The 16,335-nt window shown below is 45.6% G+C and overlaps 1 protein-coding gene across 9 annotated transcripts in view; it reads left to right on the top strand.

Annotated features, from left to right (window-relative positions):
• RASAL2 (RAS protein activator like 2) overlaps positions 1-16,335 on the top strand; it is a 618,546-nt gene that overhangs the window by 422,994 nt on the left and 179,217 nt on the right. For all 9 annotated transcript variants that reach the window (XM_069231552.1, XM_069231551.1, XM_069231550.1 and 6 more), the window contains one exon: positions 1,009-1,115. In XM_069231552.1, the coding sequence (XP_069087653.1) occupies positions 1,009-1,115 (107 nt within the window). The remainder of the gene's footprint in view (positions 1-1,008; positions 1,116-16,335) is intronic.

Below are 16,335 nucleotides of genomic sequence, written 5' to 3'. Positions count from 1 at the left end.
GGCTGCTCTTACCCGCCTCACTGTTAATTTCTGCAAATATGCATTAGTGCTGCAGACTGAAGGCGAGAAACCCAACGAGGGCAGAGTATCTGAGGGAGCCCTGGCAGGCAGGCAGGCGTCTGTTAAGAGCTTGTAAGTCTCTAATGAGGATAAGCAGTCTGAACAATTGATTGAATTTCTGCAGTCCTGGGTGATTCTATCTCTTTGAAAACTGACAGGGGCGAGGGAAGGAGCGGAGGGAGGGCAGGAAGAGAAATCTAGCCCTTTTCTTGAGTGGAAGTAGCACGGATCCCCAGGGCCAGGAGGCTAGAAATGGAAGTTTAGTCGCGTCTGCCTCTTGAAAGGAGGTCATCAGAAGTCATGTGTCCACCAGCTCGCACGCGCACACTCTGGATCCGGGGACCAGAAAGCGCTCAGTAGGATGAGGGTTCTGAGCCCTCCGTGGATAACCTATCCAGCAGAGGCACCTGGATCCCTGTGACCCCTTCTTGGGCACGAAGATGGGGAGCAGCTGCGATAAAGGTATCTATGCTGCATCTTGGCATCCTGCTTTCAATCTCTGTACACTGATCTTGAGGCTATAAGGTGTGTAGTGGGGGTCACGGGAGGTCTTTGTAGAGTGGTCACTCTTAAAAGGTTTGGAAGTCAGTGCATAATTAATTCCACCCTTTTTTTTTGCAGCTCGGAGGCACCGTAAATAAAATATCTCACATTTCGCTGTTGGGGCAAACCCATTATTTACTTCCTACTACCCAAACTTCTCTGGTTGTTTAGTAAATGGGTGTACTGTTTCACTGGTCTCTTGTAGGATACACATGTGAGAAGGGTCACTATTTTATTCTGTATTTCTATTGTGTGACAATGATTGCATTTCTTTAAAGGCGAAGGAAAGATTTGTTGTAGACTGCTGAACCTTTTTTAAATTCTCGGGCTTTTGAATTTGCTGTTAGACAGATTTTGGTGCTATGTGTTTTGACCTTTCCCTTTCTTTCGTTCTTGCTTCCCCAGAGGTGCCAGCTGAGAGGTCTCCTCGGCGGAGGAGCATCTCCGGAACCAGTGCCTCCGAGAAGACCAACTCCATGGAGGCCCAGAACACCTCTCCGTTTAAGGTTACGGTAAGTGCTGTATGCTTGATGGAGCTGAAGAAGGGCCATGGTTCACTCCCAAAGTGCCACTAGGACAGTACTGTGCCTTTAGGGTGAAGTAGACTGATGGGCCTTTAGAAAAGCAGAGGGAATTCCAAGATGGCCTACCTGAGCTTAACAACTTGATTGCCTTTACTGGAAGGGGAGGCTACTCAGGCACTGACTGCCCTCCTGCTGCTGTATTCTCTCAGCCTCATTTTCTGCATTCAACCCATAATCATAAAAACTTCCTTCACTAGTGCTAGATAGCCAGGTAAAATGGTGGCAGATTAGAGAGGCTACGATCTTAGGAGGTACAGAATAGGAGTTTGCTTACTGTTTCAAGCTTTTCAGAAGAAGTCTGCTCCTGAGCAAGTTTCTATGTTCGGCATTGTTAACTAGGGCAATCAAGGCCACTGCATACCATGAAAGTGAGGATGCAAAGAGTTTTCTCATAATGTAGACGAAACAGACCATTAGAAACACCAAATAATCCTGTGTTTTGTTTGCCAAGTGCCTTAGATCAATCTGTGGCAAGGATAACAGTGACATACTTATCAGAGGCCTTGAAAGAAAATGAATTGTTTTCTGTATAAAATGCATAAAAAAATAGATAATTAAATGTGACAAACAATGAGATGATTAAGTTTACTTTCCAGACGTTTAATAGTTGCTCTTGTATGCCAGTGGAAACACATCCGACAAGGCAGAATGATACACGAAACCACCAATATCATTAGGTGAGACAGAAATACTTTTTTTTGGGTGGAGCCAAAGCCCCCTCATGTAAATAACAGGTAAAACTTTTTCTCCAGTTTGATACGCAAGCAAGCATTCTATGTTCACCACTGCCCATTTATTAAGAAGCTCCATGTTTTTTCACCTAATGTGCAATTGCAAACTGTTACTTCCTCCTCATGATCTAGGTCTATTACATAAGTTATTATTTGCAGACCATGTAATTGGTCCTTCTACCTTGATAATGCGCTTGAACGCAAGTGAACTTTGTAAATATGATGTATTTAATTTTCAAGACGAATTTTTAGGTTCCAGTTTTAACTGTTTTACTTGTTCGGGTGGCTGAATGTGCTTAATAAAACTGGCAGATTGTCCATTGATGCCATAGCAGCGGCTAACCGGAAATCCAGGTCTGGTTTGCAGAAATGTCTCTTCTCCATGAGGTCACTAAGATATACTGACACCGTTCAGAGAAGCTTGTAGGATAATATTACACTCCTGGTTTTGTTCTCCTGGGAAGTCACGCATTAAAATCACAGTTTCTCGCTTTAAAGTCTCTAAGTGGATTCTGGTGAGCCTTTCCCAACCTGCGCACAGGTTCATTCCCTGTGCCAGGAATGCCTTTGAGTTGTCCTTCTGCTGCACTTCAGCTTCTCTCTTATCGCCCCCTCCAGCGCCCCTTTCCTGCCCGCCGAGCACTAGCAATCTCCGAATCTCTGCGGATTGGAAATTTAATCAGAAGCTCCTAAGACTTCCCCACACCTCACTATTTCTTATTCCAAACTAGCACGTTTGCAACCACCTTGTAGTCAAGTCCAAATATTTATTTTATGACTTGTAGAAATGTCACAGGATTGCCTGCAAGCTCCTACTTCTTGTCCATGCCTACACCTTGCATCCTCGATGGCCCTCCCGAACATTTCCATGTTCTTCACTAACCAGTGAGACATAGGACGTATTTTATTGGTATGTGTCTGTCTCAGGGTGTTGAGATTTTTCATTTTATGTGTGCTGACAACTTTTTCATTTTATTAACCCCCTGTATATTTCTGTTCTCTGAGGCCGTAAGGACATGGTTGGAAGCGCTTCATAAGCAGAGGCAGGTCTCTTGTGTTTTTAGGGTTGAGTCTGAGATAGCATGCGCTAGCACATGCATCTCGCTTGTGAGGCTCTGTTAAGTAAAAAGGGCTTGGAGCCCGTCCATTGCTTGCCATTTGTTGGCTTGCATGGCACTCTTCTTTACACCCTTGTAGTTGGTCAGTGCAGACCTAGCATCATTTCTGTTCCTGTCCGTTGAGCAGGGACCAAGCACTGACGGATTCAATTTATTCAGTGCCAGTCCGCTTCTCCCAAGGTGACTGAGGTACTATTTTGTTCCTTTTAACTTCTTGTGCCCATCAAACATAAGGCATGTGACTGGCAAAAACGTGCCCAGCAGGACAAACATAATAGCAAAGTTTTATTTTCTATAGCTAACTTTTATCTTTATTTTGCCATGTCTTCTTTGCCCACTTTACACTCATGTTTTGTTTTTGTATGTGGGTACTGTTCTCAAAAGAGTACTTATCTTGTTCTAAATATTGCAAACCAACATTGTTTCTTTTTCTTATTTGTAATTTTTGAAATTATGCTTTAATACATAATCTTGTCTACATCCCAATCTACCCCACTCCAGTCCTATCAGCCCCACTCCAATCCAAACCACTCACCTCAATCCACTCCAATCCACCACACTCCAATCCTCCTAACCCACTTCAGTCTGCCCTCCCCCAACCCAAAAAATCTGCCCCCTCCAAGACAGAAATCCTAAACAATCTGTCCTACCGCAATCCAAAAAAATCTGCCCCACTACAACCTGCCCCCTCCAATAAAAATAAACCTGTCCCATCCCAGTTCAAAACAATCTGCCCCACTCCAATCCAAAACAATCTGCCCTACTCCAATCCAAAGCAACCTACTCCACTCCAATCCAAAACAATCTGCCCCACTCCAATCCAAAACAATCTGCCCCACACCGATTCGCCCAACTCCAGTCCAATCCTTCCCACTCCAATCCACCTCACTCCATCCAGAGGCACCACACTCCAATCCTTCCAACCCACTCCACTCCGCACCACTCCAATCCAAATCAATTTGTCACACTCAATGCAGCAATCCAAAACAGCGAGCCCCACCCCAATCCAAAACAGTCTGCTCCACTTGAATCCAAAACAATCTGCTCCAATCCAGTCTAAAACTTTCTGCCTCACTCAAATCAAAACCAGTTTGCCCCACTCAACCTGCCCCACTCCAATCCAAACCAGTATGCCCCACTCCAACCTGTCCTACTCCAGTCCAAAATAATTTTCCCCACTCCGATCCAAAATAATCTACCCCAGTCCAGTCTGCCCAGTCCATTCCAAAACAATCAGCTTCACTCCAGTCTACCCCACTCCAATAAAAAACAATCTGCCCCACTTTAGTTCAAAACAATCTGCTCCAATCCAATCAAAACAATCTGCCCCACCCCAACCATCCCCACTCGAATCCAAAACAATCTGCCCCACTCGCATCCAAAATTATTTGCCACACTCCAGTACAATACAATCTGCCTCCCTTCAATCTGCCACACTCAATTCAAAAACAATTTACCCCAATCCAGAACAATCTGTGCTACTCCAATCTGCCCACTCCAAACCAAAACAACCTGCCCCACTCCAGTCCACCCCGCTTCAATCCAGTCCATCTAATCCATATCGAAACCATCACCAATTCACCAGACTCCAATTCACCACAATCCACCCCCACCAATCCTATCCACCCCAATCCATTCCACCCTAAACCAGCCTAATCCAGTCCGCCCCACTCCAATCCAGTTCACCATCAACCTCACTCCAGCCCACTCCATTCCACCCCACTCCAACCCACTCCATTCCACCCGACTCCAATCCAACCATTGCAACCCAATCCACCCATCTCACTCAAGTCCACTCCACCCCAATCCAATCTACCCTAATTCATCCTAGTCCAACACAGTTCACCTTAATCCACCACACTCCAATCCATTTCACCCGCTCCACGCTGAACCAATCCAATCCACCCCACGGCAGTCCAACCCATTCCAGTCCAATCCACCCATGCCACTCCAATCCATCCCACTCCAATCCATCCCACTCCAATCCATCCCAATCCACCCTATCCAGGTCACCCTTCTCTATTTCAATCTACCCACTCCAATTCAACCCATCCAGTCCAACTGATTCCAATCCACCCCACTCCAATCCATCCCTCTCTGCTGCAGTTCAACTGCACTGTACTCTACTCCAGTCCACCCCACTCTACCCCATTTCACCCCAATTCAGTCAAAACCACCGCAGTTCAGTCTACCCCACTTCAACCCACCCCACTCCATTCCACCGCACTCCGGTCCACCCTACCCAAATCCAGTCCAGTCAACCCCACTCTAATCCACCTACTCCACTCTAGTCATACCCACCCACGCTACCCCAGTCCAATTCACCCCACCTAGTTCAGCCCACCCCACTCCAATCCATCCAGCACACCCCACTCCGATCCATCCAGCACACCCCACTCTGATTCACCCAACTCTAATCTAATCCACCCCACTCCAAAAGATCCACTCCAGTCCAATCCATTCCACTCCTGTCTAATCCACCCTACTACAATCCAATAAATCAAATCAACCCCAGTCAAGTCGAATCCAACCCATCCCCGTCAAGTTTAACCAACCCCACTCCATTTCACCACACTCATAACCACCCCAATCCACCCACTTTAGTCCTATCACTAAAGTTCAATACACCCACCCAAATCCAATCTAGTCACCACACTCCAATCCACCTCACCCCATTCAAATCCACCCCACTCCATCCCACTCTATTCAATCCACCCCAGTCTTCTCAAATCCAATCCACTCTACTTTAATTGAATTCACCACCTCAATCCAATCCAACCCACTCCACCCTATTCCATTTCATTCTACAGTACTCTCAGCCACTGAACTCTACTCTGTGACACTCTACTCCCCCCTACTCCACGCCACTAACTTTTAACCATGCTGAACAGCACCCACACTGGTGTACAATATGGCAGAAACGCATTGCTAGAACCAGTAGCTCTTGTACAGGCGAGACCTTTTGTCCAATGCTTGTTTTTTTTGCTGTTTTGTATAGCAGGCACGTGATCCAAAGTTACTTGAGACCTTTACATAAGCACCTAGTATATGGCACAAGATCATATTCATTTTTTTTGCACAGAAAAATTAAGTGATTTGCTCAGAGTCACAGGATGTTGAGCCAACACTGAGACTCAAACTTGGTTCCCCAGTTCCAAAGTCGGCATCTCTGGCCAAAATGCCACATCCTGTACCTTAGATAAAATACAGCTAAATGTATTCTGGGAAGGAGGTAGCTCTCCTAGCTTTTATGGTCAGAAAAATACAACTAACTCCGGTTACTGTACACTGATAATCCAAATGTATTGTGTCAAAGTGCTCTGAAGTGGCTGCAAAGACTACTTGGATACTAAACAAAACGTGCTAAATATGGCCAAAGCAGAGTGCCAACAGAGGAAGAGAGAGTTCCTTCAAAAATGTGTCTGAGCGTTACCTGGAGATGAGAGTCTGAAACTGATATATTTTCTCTCCTTTCTATGGTCTTTTTCTCTCACGGACTGGAACAATTAGAGAAGCCTGCACCTCATGTCGCCCAAACGTCAGCTGCAAGTGTAGTAGGGCAGTCAGATATGTGCATCATGAAATGGAGCAGCCAGGAAAGGAGGGGCAGTCTTTCATGCCAGTATGGTGTGTGTTGGGAAAGAGTGAGAATGTCTGAGCCCATCTGCTTATTCCTGGGCCCTGGGCTTGTGTAGATAGACAAAGCATTGCTGAAGTGCAATGGGAGTCCTACGGAAGGTGCACAGTAGAAAGTGCCTGGGTTTCTATGGTGCTGCCGAAATAGCGAGGCAAGCCCTTTATAGACACATCTCTGACTCAACGTCCATTGTACTCAGGATCACAGTTCCCATAGTTTGCACAAAATTGGGAGGGGTCTTCGTGATAGCAGCCTCATTGTGTGGTCTGCAAGGTGGACATAAGTACTTGAGGAATGGTTGGACTGAGAAAGAAAATAGGCACCAAAAGAAGAGTATCCCTGTTAGCAAATCAGGTAGTAAAATGTGGCTCACAAATCAGCACAGGGTCAAACTTGTAAAGACACTGCATGGTTGTTTTGCAAGCAGGGAACTGCCAAATTATGTAGCAGAGCTTAGTAAATTATGTGTTAGGAAAAGGCAAACTATGCAGCGTAATGCAGCACATTTTTTAATAGTATTCACTATTTTGTCATTTTCACACTTGCTAACACTCTCTAGGCATTGGTTGCACCTCATTAGTTGCAGTTTAATATCCAGTTTTAAAATACAGCTATAAGCAACAGAACGGTGACCAGTCAACTTTTGGAAAGGGCCTTCCACTGTGCTGCAACAAGTCGCTTTGTTTTTAGTAACTTTTGAACCATATGAGCTAGAAACAATTTTTCCTTCAAATCAATCTGCAGATTATGCAGCAGATGATAGATTATGTGGCAAATCCATAATTATCTGAAAAATACAGCGGTTGCACAATCGCATGATTCCAGCGCCCCTGGGTATGGCAAACTGCATGCATGTGCATTTGCTGCAAGCAATGTTTGTGGTAATATCAGTGATATCAACAGTACAAACCAACCCACAGACCATAAAACTGTTCCACAAACAGCCAAACACCCACACACTGACCTGTCAAAACTTCCCTTCTGTCACTGCCAGGTTGCCTACAGACCAGTCTGACCATGTTAACACACCAGAGCAGAAAGCACTTAAATCAGAATGATTTTTTAACTATTAAACTGCAGGCCATAACACTTTCTGTTTCACTTGTTTGGTTTGAAAGTGCTTTTTTCCCCCAAAACATGAGTGCATGATGAAACATTTTATCTGTTTGATAAATCTGAAATGCTTCCTTGGGGGCCTCTTGTTGGACTAAAGTAATTGAAAGGCTACAGAGCAGTAGCCCTAAGACACAGCAAACACATTGCTCAGGGCATCTGTTAGAGATGCATTTCCATTAAGTGGCAAATCTACAACAAACAGGTAAGGAACGGGTTTGCTTTCTTGTCTATTTCTGTACTTGAGTTGAGTTGCATAAAAAATGCCTCACCTGACCACCATGAATTTGGGGTAGCTACCCATGCTAGGGATCAAAGAACTTGTTCTGTAGCCCCATAACTTCCCTTTGCCGGGGGGGGGGGGGTGAACTCTGCTACTCAGAAGCAGCATCAGAGGTCTCCCTGCTGTGCCCTTAGGCCAGGATAGAAGGAGGAACACCACATGCTGTGCCTGCTCGGGCTGACCATCATTGTATATAGAATGACAATAGCTAGCCATCAGTGCTATATGGGGAGCCTGCCACAAACCTGAAAAAAAAGCCTACATCTGACCTCCGGAATTTGTCATCAGACACCCGCGAATACATGCCTGACTGACAGCGGGTTATCAGTTCAAAAACAGGGCCATCATAGATAATGTTTTAATGGTCCAATGGCCCTGCAAACAGAGAAAGTGTGGAGGAGTTTTTTTTGTCCCCTGCGAAATCTGAGGGGGATAAATTCCCCACATCCCCCACACTTCCTACGCCCATGCTGGTCACCAATGCCTAATATCAATCGCTGTTATATGATTATTTTTAAGTATGGTAAGTGGTGTGGTTTTTCAGTGAATTACATGTTGATGAAGGTAGAGTGGAAGATCCGTTTTGTTGGTTCTGTGAGTAGGTTTCAGAGTGCTGAAGGTCTGTAATAAGATACATTTTATTACATTTTTCAATGGTTTTCTTGTTGGTGGTGATGAAGTGAAGGATACACTTTGTTGTGTTTTTTTTTCCATTTGATTTCATGTAGATGAAGGCAGTGAGGGGGGTACAGTTAGCTGATTTTTTTAGTTGTGCTGGTGTGTCCTGGTTTCTCCCTCTTGCAGTGAACAGGTTCACAGAAATTTCTACTCTGGGAATGTGAAGAACATTTACACAGATCTGAAGGTTACCTGACAAACTACAAAAGTGATGATAAGGCAACTTGGGGTTGATGGTGTTTAAAATTCTTCCTTTCAGCAGAAGGAATTCTTGAGTGCTAAAGGTAAAGCAGCCACCGTAGTGAGAACATTTCTGGCTCTTACGAATGGACTTAGCATGTTCATCCATTGTCAATGGGACACCGCATATTGGGTTCTCATAAAAATTAGGAGATTCCTTGTTGCACTTAAATATATCCTTGTTTCTAGAATTACGCTCGAGAGGCTCCTCAATGTCATTGTTGAAATGGCTTAATGTTTTTACCAGGGGCGGCTCCTTTGCTATGGTGAAGGAGTGTCGCCCTCTGGCTGAGCCAGCGCAGAAAAATAAAACCATAGTTGTTTTACTTTTCTGCTGTGGTTCAGCCAGCAGTGCAGAGAGATGGGGGGGGGGGGGCTGGGCCACAGAAGGTGGAAGGGGGGGATGAGGAGAGAGTGCACCTAAGTACACATGCGTTTTTGGCCAGCGGTCTCAGGCTGGCCAAACACACATGTGCACTTAGGTTTCTCTAGCCTTGCTGTGTTTAACAGCCAGGCTGGAGAAACTGCTCAGACCCCAGGGTTATGTCTGAGCAGCAGTCCGAGCCACTCAGACCAATCCTTTTGCTGCTTTCATGCTCGGTATAGCATGAAAGAAGCACCAGGTTTGCTGGGGGGCCTGTGCTGATGTCCCAGCGAATGCTGGGACACCACATCGAGGGAACAGGATCGAGTTTGCATGAGATGCAGTAAGGTAAGTTTTTTTTTTTTCTGTTTTTTTTTAATCCCCTCGCCCCTTCCCTTCAGATTTGCATCCGCTGCCGCTGGTTTTTACATTGACTGCACATAGCTTGGAAATTGTCGATCAGGGTGACCCACTGTGGTTCAATTCTTTGTGGGTGGGGCAAATAGAGGCAACAACACCTCAACCTTGAGCCTTTAGAATTGTCTGACAGCCATTTGAAAAAGTTGGAACAAATCTTGAGAGCACAGCTCCCCCACCCCACAAGTGGTGACAGCATTCAAAACACTGGGGGGCAACTGAAGTCACTCTGGATTTTAGGTAATTTCAAAGCATGCACGTCGTAAAAAGGAGTCAATATGGCATCGGCGACTGTGATGCTACTAATAATTCCAGTTAGTATGTGCGTAAAGGACTCCAGAAAGTGAAATGTTTGTTATGCCTTCTTTAGAGTGTGTATATATAATGCCCAGCTAATTGGGCTCGTTTTATTAAGCCGGAAAGTTGGAAAGTCTGAGCCAGGATTCCACTTGTGTCTGGCAGTTTTCAAAAACATATGTGCTCACGGAGTTCCACACTGTGATCTATCCTGATACAGGTTGGCATTAAACTTCACACCGTCACCATTTGGACATTACAGTGGCGGGCTGTGGCTCGGACGCCAGTAAATGGTTAGTTTGCACCAGATTTACGGGTTTGCACTTTCCCTTTGCCCGGTTTGGGCAAGTACAGACTGCTCCTGTGGCTGCCCCGTTCCCAAGCTCACCCCAGAGGAAGAGTTTCCTTGGTTTCTTCAGCCCAGGTTGGGAGAACAGAAGGCTGAAATACTAGAATATGACGCAAGTTCCATCAGGTGTACTTCAGTCTTTACTCTGGGATTTGTAGCAGTGGGGAGCCGACAAACAAACGGGGAGATCCCAGCCAAGGATCTGGCTCGGAACTTAGAGCCCGTGCACCAGTCCAGCCCTGAAAATGTTTGCTATGTAAATCCTAGATCAAACAGCACGAAAAATAAAGTCTCTTCAAAATTAAAAAAAAGTTTTTATTGTGTGGAAGTTTTGACATTAACACATCACATTATAGAACTGCACTGAGAAGTACTTTATAAAAAGTGATTATTTTTAAACTCGAAACTTTAGTGAAGTAAGAGACAAGAGAATTGTCTTGTAAGTTGTGTATTGGTCCAGAATATCCCTAACTAACATTGTTCACGCTATGGCTTTGTATTTAACTTTGTGCACCTTTCGTTAGTTTTTATGCAGCGCAAACTCAACCCTTAGGTACTGGAGTTGCTTCACATAAGCTCCTGTTACTTTACAGAAGGTCACTGTTCATTGTTTATAGAAATAGGGAAATTAAGTGGTTTGCCCAGATTTACAGAATGATGAGGCAACGCGGAGACTCGAACCTGGTTTCCCAGGGCCAGAATCAACAGCTGGCCCTAACACCTATCCAGAGTATGGGTAGTGAGGCAGGCAAAAGCCACATGAAAGCTCGTCTCGTTATCAGCTCGAGGTTCCAACATGACCTCGAGCTGAGCCAGAGCAAGGCTTCAGGCTTGAGCCTGGCTTGAGCTTTCAGTTGCTCGCCCAACTCTAGGGATGGGCCATAGGACGGGCTGTTACAGACCTCTCACGTTTTTAGAAATTACAGGAGAATTAATTAGCATATTTGATGCCCTCACAGGAAGTGAAGGCACACAAACTTGGACTTCAACGATACCAGGAAAAGTGACCCCTGAAATAATTAATTAAAAAACGAATAGGAGTCAGAACCACGATTGCTGGAACCACGGATGCCTATATGCGGTTGGAACAACAACTGCGTTACCACGAATGCCTTAATAACAATTTTTAATTGTAAAGGCATTCCTGGTAAAGGCATACGTGGAATGGCATGCGTGGTTCCATCATGTGACACCCCTCACTCCTAAAACAATCATACCCCAACCCACCACCCTTACCCCTAAAAACAACTCTACCACTACCCCATCCCCAACCCTTAAAACTTAAACTACTCCCACCCCTAAAACTACTGCGACCCTCCACCCCCCTAAAAACTAAAAATACCCCAACCCGCCCCTAAAACTATTGCACCCTCCCACCCCCCTAAAACCTAAACTACCTCAACCCCCACCCTAAAAACTAAAAATAGCCCACCCCTAAAACTACCGCGGCCCCCTACCCCCTAAAACCTAAACTACCCGACCCCACCACTAAAAACACCCTGACCCCCCCATTCTGCCCTCTGAAACTACCTGACCCCCCCACCCCTGCCCTTTAAAACTAAAAAGACCCCAACCCCGCCCCTAAAACTACTGCACACTCCCACCCCCCTAAAACCTATACTACCCCGACCCACCCCACCCCTAAAAACTAAAACTACCCGACCCCCCCACCCCTAAAACTACGGCGACCTCCCACCCCCCTAAAACTTAACTACCCTGACCCCCCATCCGTGCCCCTAAAACCTAAAAATACCCTGACCCCACCACCCTGCCCCTAAAACTACTGCGACCCCCCTGCCCCTAAAACTACTGCGACCCCCCTGCCCCCCTAAAACATAAACTACCCTGACACACCCACCCCTAAACCTACAGTGAACCCCCAACCCTGCCCATAAAACTACTGTGACCCCCTAAAACCTAAACTACCCGACCACCCCACCCCACCCTGCCCCTAAAACTACTGCGACCCCATCTCCTAAAACCTAAACTACTGCGACCCCCACCCCGTCCCTAAATCTACCGTGACCTCCCACCCCAAAACATAATCTACCCTCCCCCTAATACTACCGCGACCCCCAACCCCCCTAAAACCTAAACTACCCCGACCCCCCACCCACGCCCCTAAAAATGCCCCAGCCCCACTTACCTGATCGCATCCTCCGATGATGATGATGATGATGAAACTGACTCGTTCTTCCGTGCCTTAACCACGCATGTGTGTCGTTCAGCACATGCATGCTTAAGGCACAGAACAAAGCCATGGGCATTGTGCCACTTTCTTTGTTCACAACTTCGTTGTTCCGGAGTTGTGGTTGGAGATGTTTCCCATAAAACACATATAATATATAAAAACAACTGCAAAAGCTTCACTGGAGCAGGCGTAGGGCTTTCAAAAGTAATGGAGCAGCACTCCAGTGTCTAAAGCAGCTTCTGACATTAGTTGTAGGGGTCATTGGGAGCTTTCTATCACGTTGGAATTGCCTACTGGGGCCATATTATGGAAAGAGTGCACTGTCCTGGTTTGCCCCCCTGCACCGTGCGCAAAAACAGGGATAGAGCGCCCTATTTCAATTATGCACTGCCATGAGGGCAACCATGAACTCTCCTTGCCTCGGGCAGCGCGTTACGTGAAACACGGAGCAGCTACACCAAAGCTGCTCCGTGTTTCACAGTGCACTTTAAAACGGGGCAAGAGCTCCCCCTGCAAGTGTGTGTGAGTGACTGTATCTGTCATCAAAGCGGGTGTCCTTGGGGTCCATGGGCCCTCCTTCCCCCACTCCAGCGGGCTGACTTCAGGCAGAGCACGGACAGTGTGCTACCTTTTTGTGGTGCACTGTTACTGCGCCTCCTAAGGGCCTGTATATGTCTGCACCAGTGGCTGTAATAAGGCACAGGGATTCCCTCACTTGCATAGGGCCACGTCACCTCCAAGGTAAATGAGGGAATGCCCTCTCATGATAGCACTGGCACTATCAGTGTTACAGAATGGGACACACAAGCATCTGTGGCCCCTCTGTAAGACTATTCTTGCCCGGGGTGCACAAAGCAGTTGCACATGCCTTTGGACCCCCAGGCACAATTTATACTACAGCCCTTGAGGTCTTTTCAGCTCTCTGGACCTGATATGTGCACAGCAAAGCTTGGAAAATAGATGTATTTAGTGTCCAAGTTCTAGCCCCTTACCAGGTGTAACATTTAGCCTGCTGTGAGTGAGAGCTCAGTCTGACGTCCAAACGTGAGTCTCCCTCACAGTGGGTGGCACTTGAGTTCCATCAGTTACAGGTAGGTGGAGCCACACAATAGATGCCAGTTGCGCAGGAAAGCGATGAAGCCCAGTTCAGTGCAGTAGCCAAGTGCTACTTGACTGCGAATACTACCATGTTGGGTGGGACTGGTGGGGAGCGTAGGCAGTGAGAGGAAAGGAAGAGTGAAATGGCATGGAATTAGGGAGGGCCGACTGGAGTCTTGCACCCAAGAGCTGGGAAAAGGCGAAGCAGAGCTTTACACGGAACGTTCCTCGAGCTTTGCACCCACTTCCACACTACTTAGGTTATGCATTTTAAAGCGAAGTCTTTTGTTGAACATAAACCTACCAAATCACCACTAACTGGTGTGTTTCCAACGTGTAAGGTTTAATCGGACCTTGTGCTCAGAATGTGTCTTAACGACGTTGTACCCTTTTCCCCAGTGGGCTTTTTATCTGCCTCATGGGAGTGCTAGGCTGGAACCAGTGATCTGCAGCACCAACACCCACACACTCTGATCCAAAATCCCCTCTTCGACCTGTTGCTTTGGTGGTGTTCGGTCATCCTTTGCCCGCTGACTGTGCCTTGAGAAATGGATTAGCACTGTGCCTTTCACATTGGCAGCCAAGTCGTGCACACGATGGCGCATAGTGAGCTACTGCATTTCAGCCCCGGGTTTTGCCCAATCCAAATATTATTGTAAATTGTACTTGTAGAGCGCTTACTAGCCCTTGCGAGGAATTGTCTTTGTAGCATTAGTTGTTATCAGTTTGGGTTTGTGCCTTTGAGCGGATGAGCAGTTACGTTAGTGTTTTGAATAGGGGAAAGGTTCATGTGAGATGGAATGATAAAGGAAAGATGTGAGATGCTGAGAGTGGGGGGGAGGTCACCTGCGCCTTTTAGTTAGAGGAATTAGACAGGAGATAAGAGCTTAGAAAGCATGTGTGGGAGTCCATTGCACTCAGAAAGGTTTGTTTGAGGTGAGTCAGAAGATGGGAGGGAAACGTAGAGGTGAAGTTTTTTTTATTTTTTTAATTGATATTATTTAATATTTTTCAGTCTGTACCGATGGCATGTTATCAGGGGAGCTACGAACCTTTCTCACAACCAGGACACGTGGTTCAGAGTTGTAGATGACAACACTGGATTCAAGAAATAAAAGTTCTAGTCCTGGCTTACAGCTGAACACGTCGTGTGACCCTGAACAGTTCACTTTGCGCTTTATGTATTTATTAATTGTTCATTAACAAGCAAGCCAAATAATTTCTAGCAGAGTTATAGAAAAACACACGTTATTAATGTTCGAATGGCAGAGGCAGCAAAAATAAAAGATATAGTTAACAATTAGAAGGCACACGAGGTATTTTCCAAACGATGCAATTAAACATCTATCCAGTTTTGCACAACAGAAATGGTTTTAGGCTGAGGAGGGTTCTCTATTGAAAGATATATTTTCCGGGCAGCCTTGTGAACAGGATGGTGGTGCTGCCGTTTGTCCTGTGTCCTTTAATCGTGGACTCCAAAATGTAGTCTGCCAAAATCCTTATCTCACTACAATAATAAATGTTGAATTCTCAAATCCATCCAATGTCATTCCCATATTTTAGGTTAATTTCCTTATCTGACTCTAACGCGGAGGCAAGTGCTTGATAGTGAGGTTTAGGTACAGGTGGACATTTCCGAAGGAGAAATGTAAGTAATATCTACATTTTGGCACCTGCTTTTTGAAAAAAGTGATTTTGCAGCCTGTATTTTCACTTGGTACAATGTGTAGGTGGGTAATGGGAGCACCTTCCCGGTGAGGTTTATAAATATCTTTCGGCTTAAGCGCTTTGGGGTAGAGATTCAGGGGGTGCTGCAGGAATTCCGAAGTAATACGAACAATAAAAATGCCTTTATGTTTTATTTTTGTCTTGTCACATTTGTTGTGCTTTCAAAGACAGATGTTAAATGTCGGGCTGTGTCTTCTGGCAAATTGCTGCTTATTTATTTACCTTGGAGATTGCTGTGTTCTTTCACTGACTGGAAAGAATGAGCATTCTGTAAAGTGAAGCACTTGACAAACCTGCTGGGCTTTAGAGAATGCGAAAGGAAAGGCTGTATGATGGCAATTTTATTTCTAACACACAACATGTAAAATGAACAAATATTTTTTAAAAATGTCAGCAGTTACGAAAGCACAAATGAAGCGCTTTTTTTGTAATTCCAACGTGTGATGTAAACAAAGATTTTATTAGAATCAGAACAAATCAAGATGCTTTACTTGGTGATGTGCCAGTGATAAATTGTTTCTGAAACCTGAATTACACACATTATCGTTTGGACGCTATAAAGTTCTAACAAGCAACAGCATGTCAGTGCAAATTTTGTGGCCATTTCAATGGAAAATGTGCGTCTGTAAATTAAAGTGTGATTCCACACTATTCTTTATTAATATATTTACAACATTGTGCTCCAAACTGCTCTTTGGCTACGTACCACACCCTTACCACTCTTCTGCTGAATGGGCGTGGCTCATGTGCTACACGTGCTACACGTGTTCTTTGTGTGACGCTTGGATTTTTCACAGTGTCTATGACTCCAGCGATGTAGTATTGATGGCACGAACCCCCACTCCGAAAATTGTTCCTACACCAATGCCTTCCAGGGCCTCAGTTCCTTGTTTCCCCACAACTG

The sequence above is a fragment of the Pleurodeles waltl genome, chromosome 4_2 (genome assembly GCF_031143425.1).
Source record: "Pleurodeles waltl isolate 20211129_DDA chromosome 4_2, aPleWal1.hap1.20221129, whole genome shotgun sequence".
In the NCBI taxonomy this organism is placed as follows: Eukaryota; Metazoa; Chordata; class Amphibia; order Caudata; family Salamandridae; genus Pleurodeles; species Pleurodeles waltl.
The sequence above is the reverse complement of the archived record's forward strand: the minus strand, read 5'-3'. Positions and strand labels throughout refer to the sequence as shown.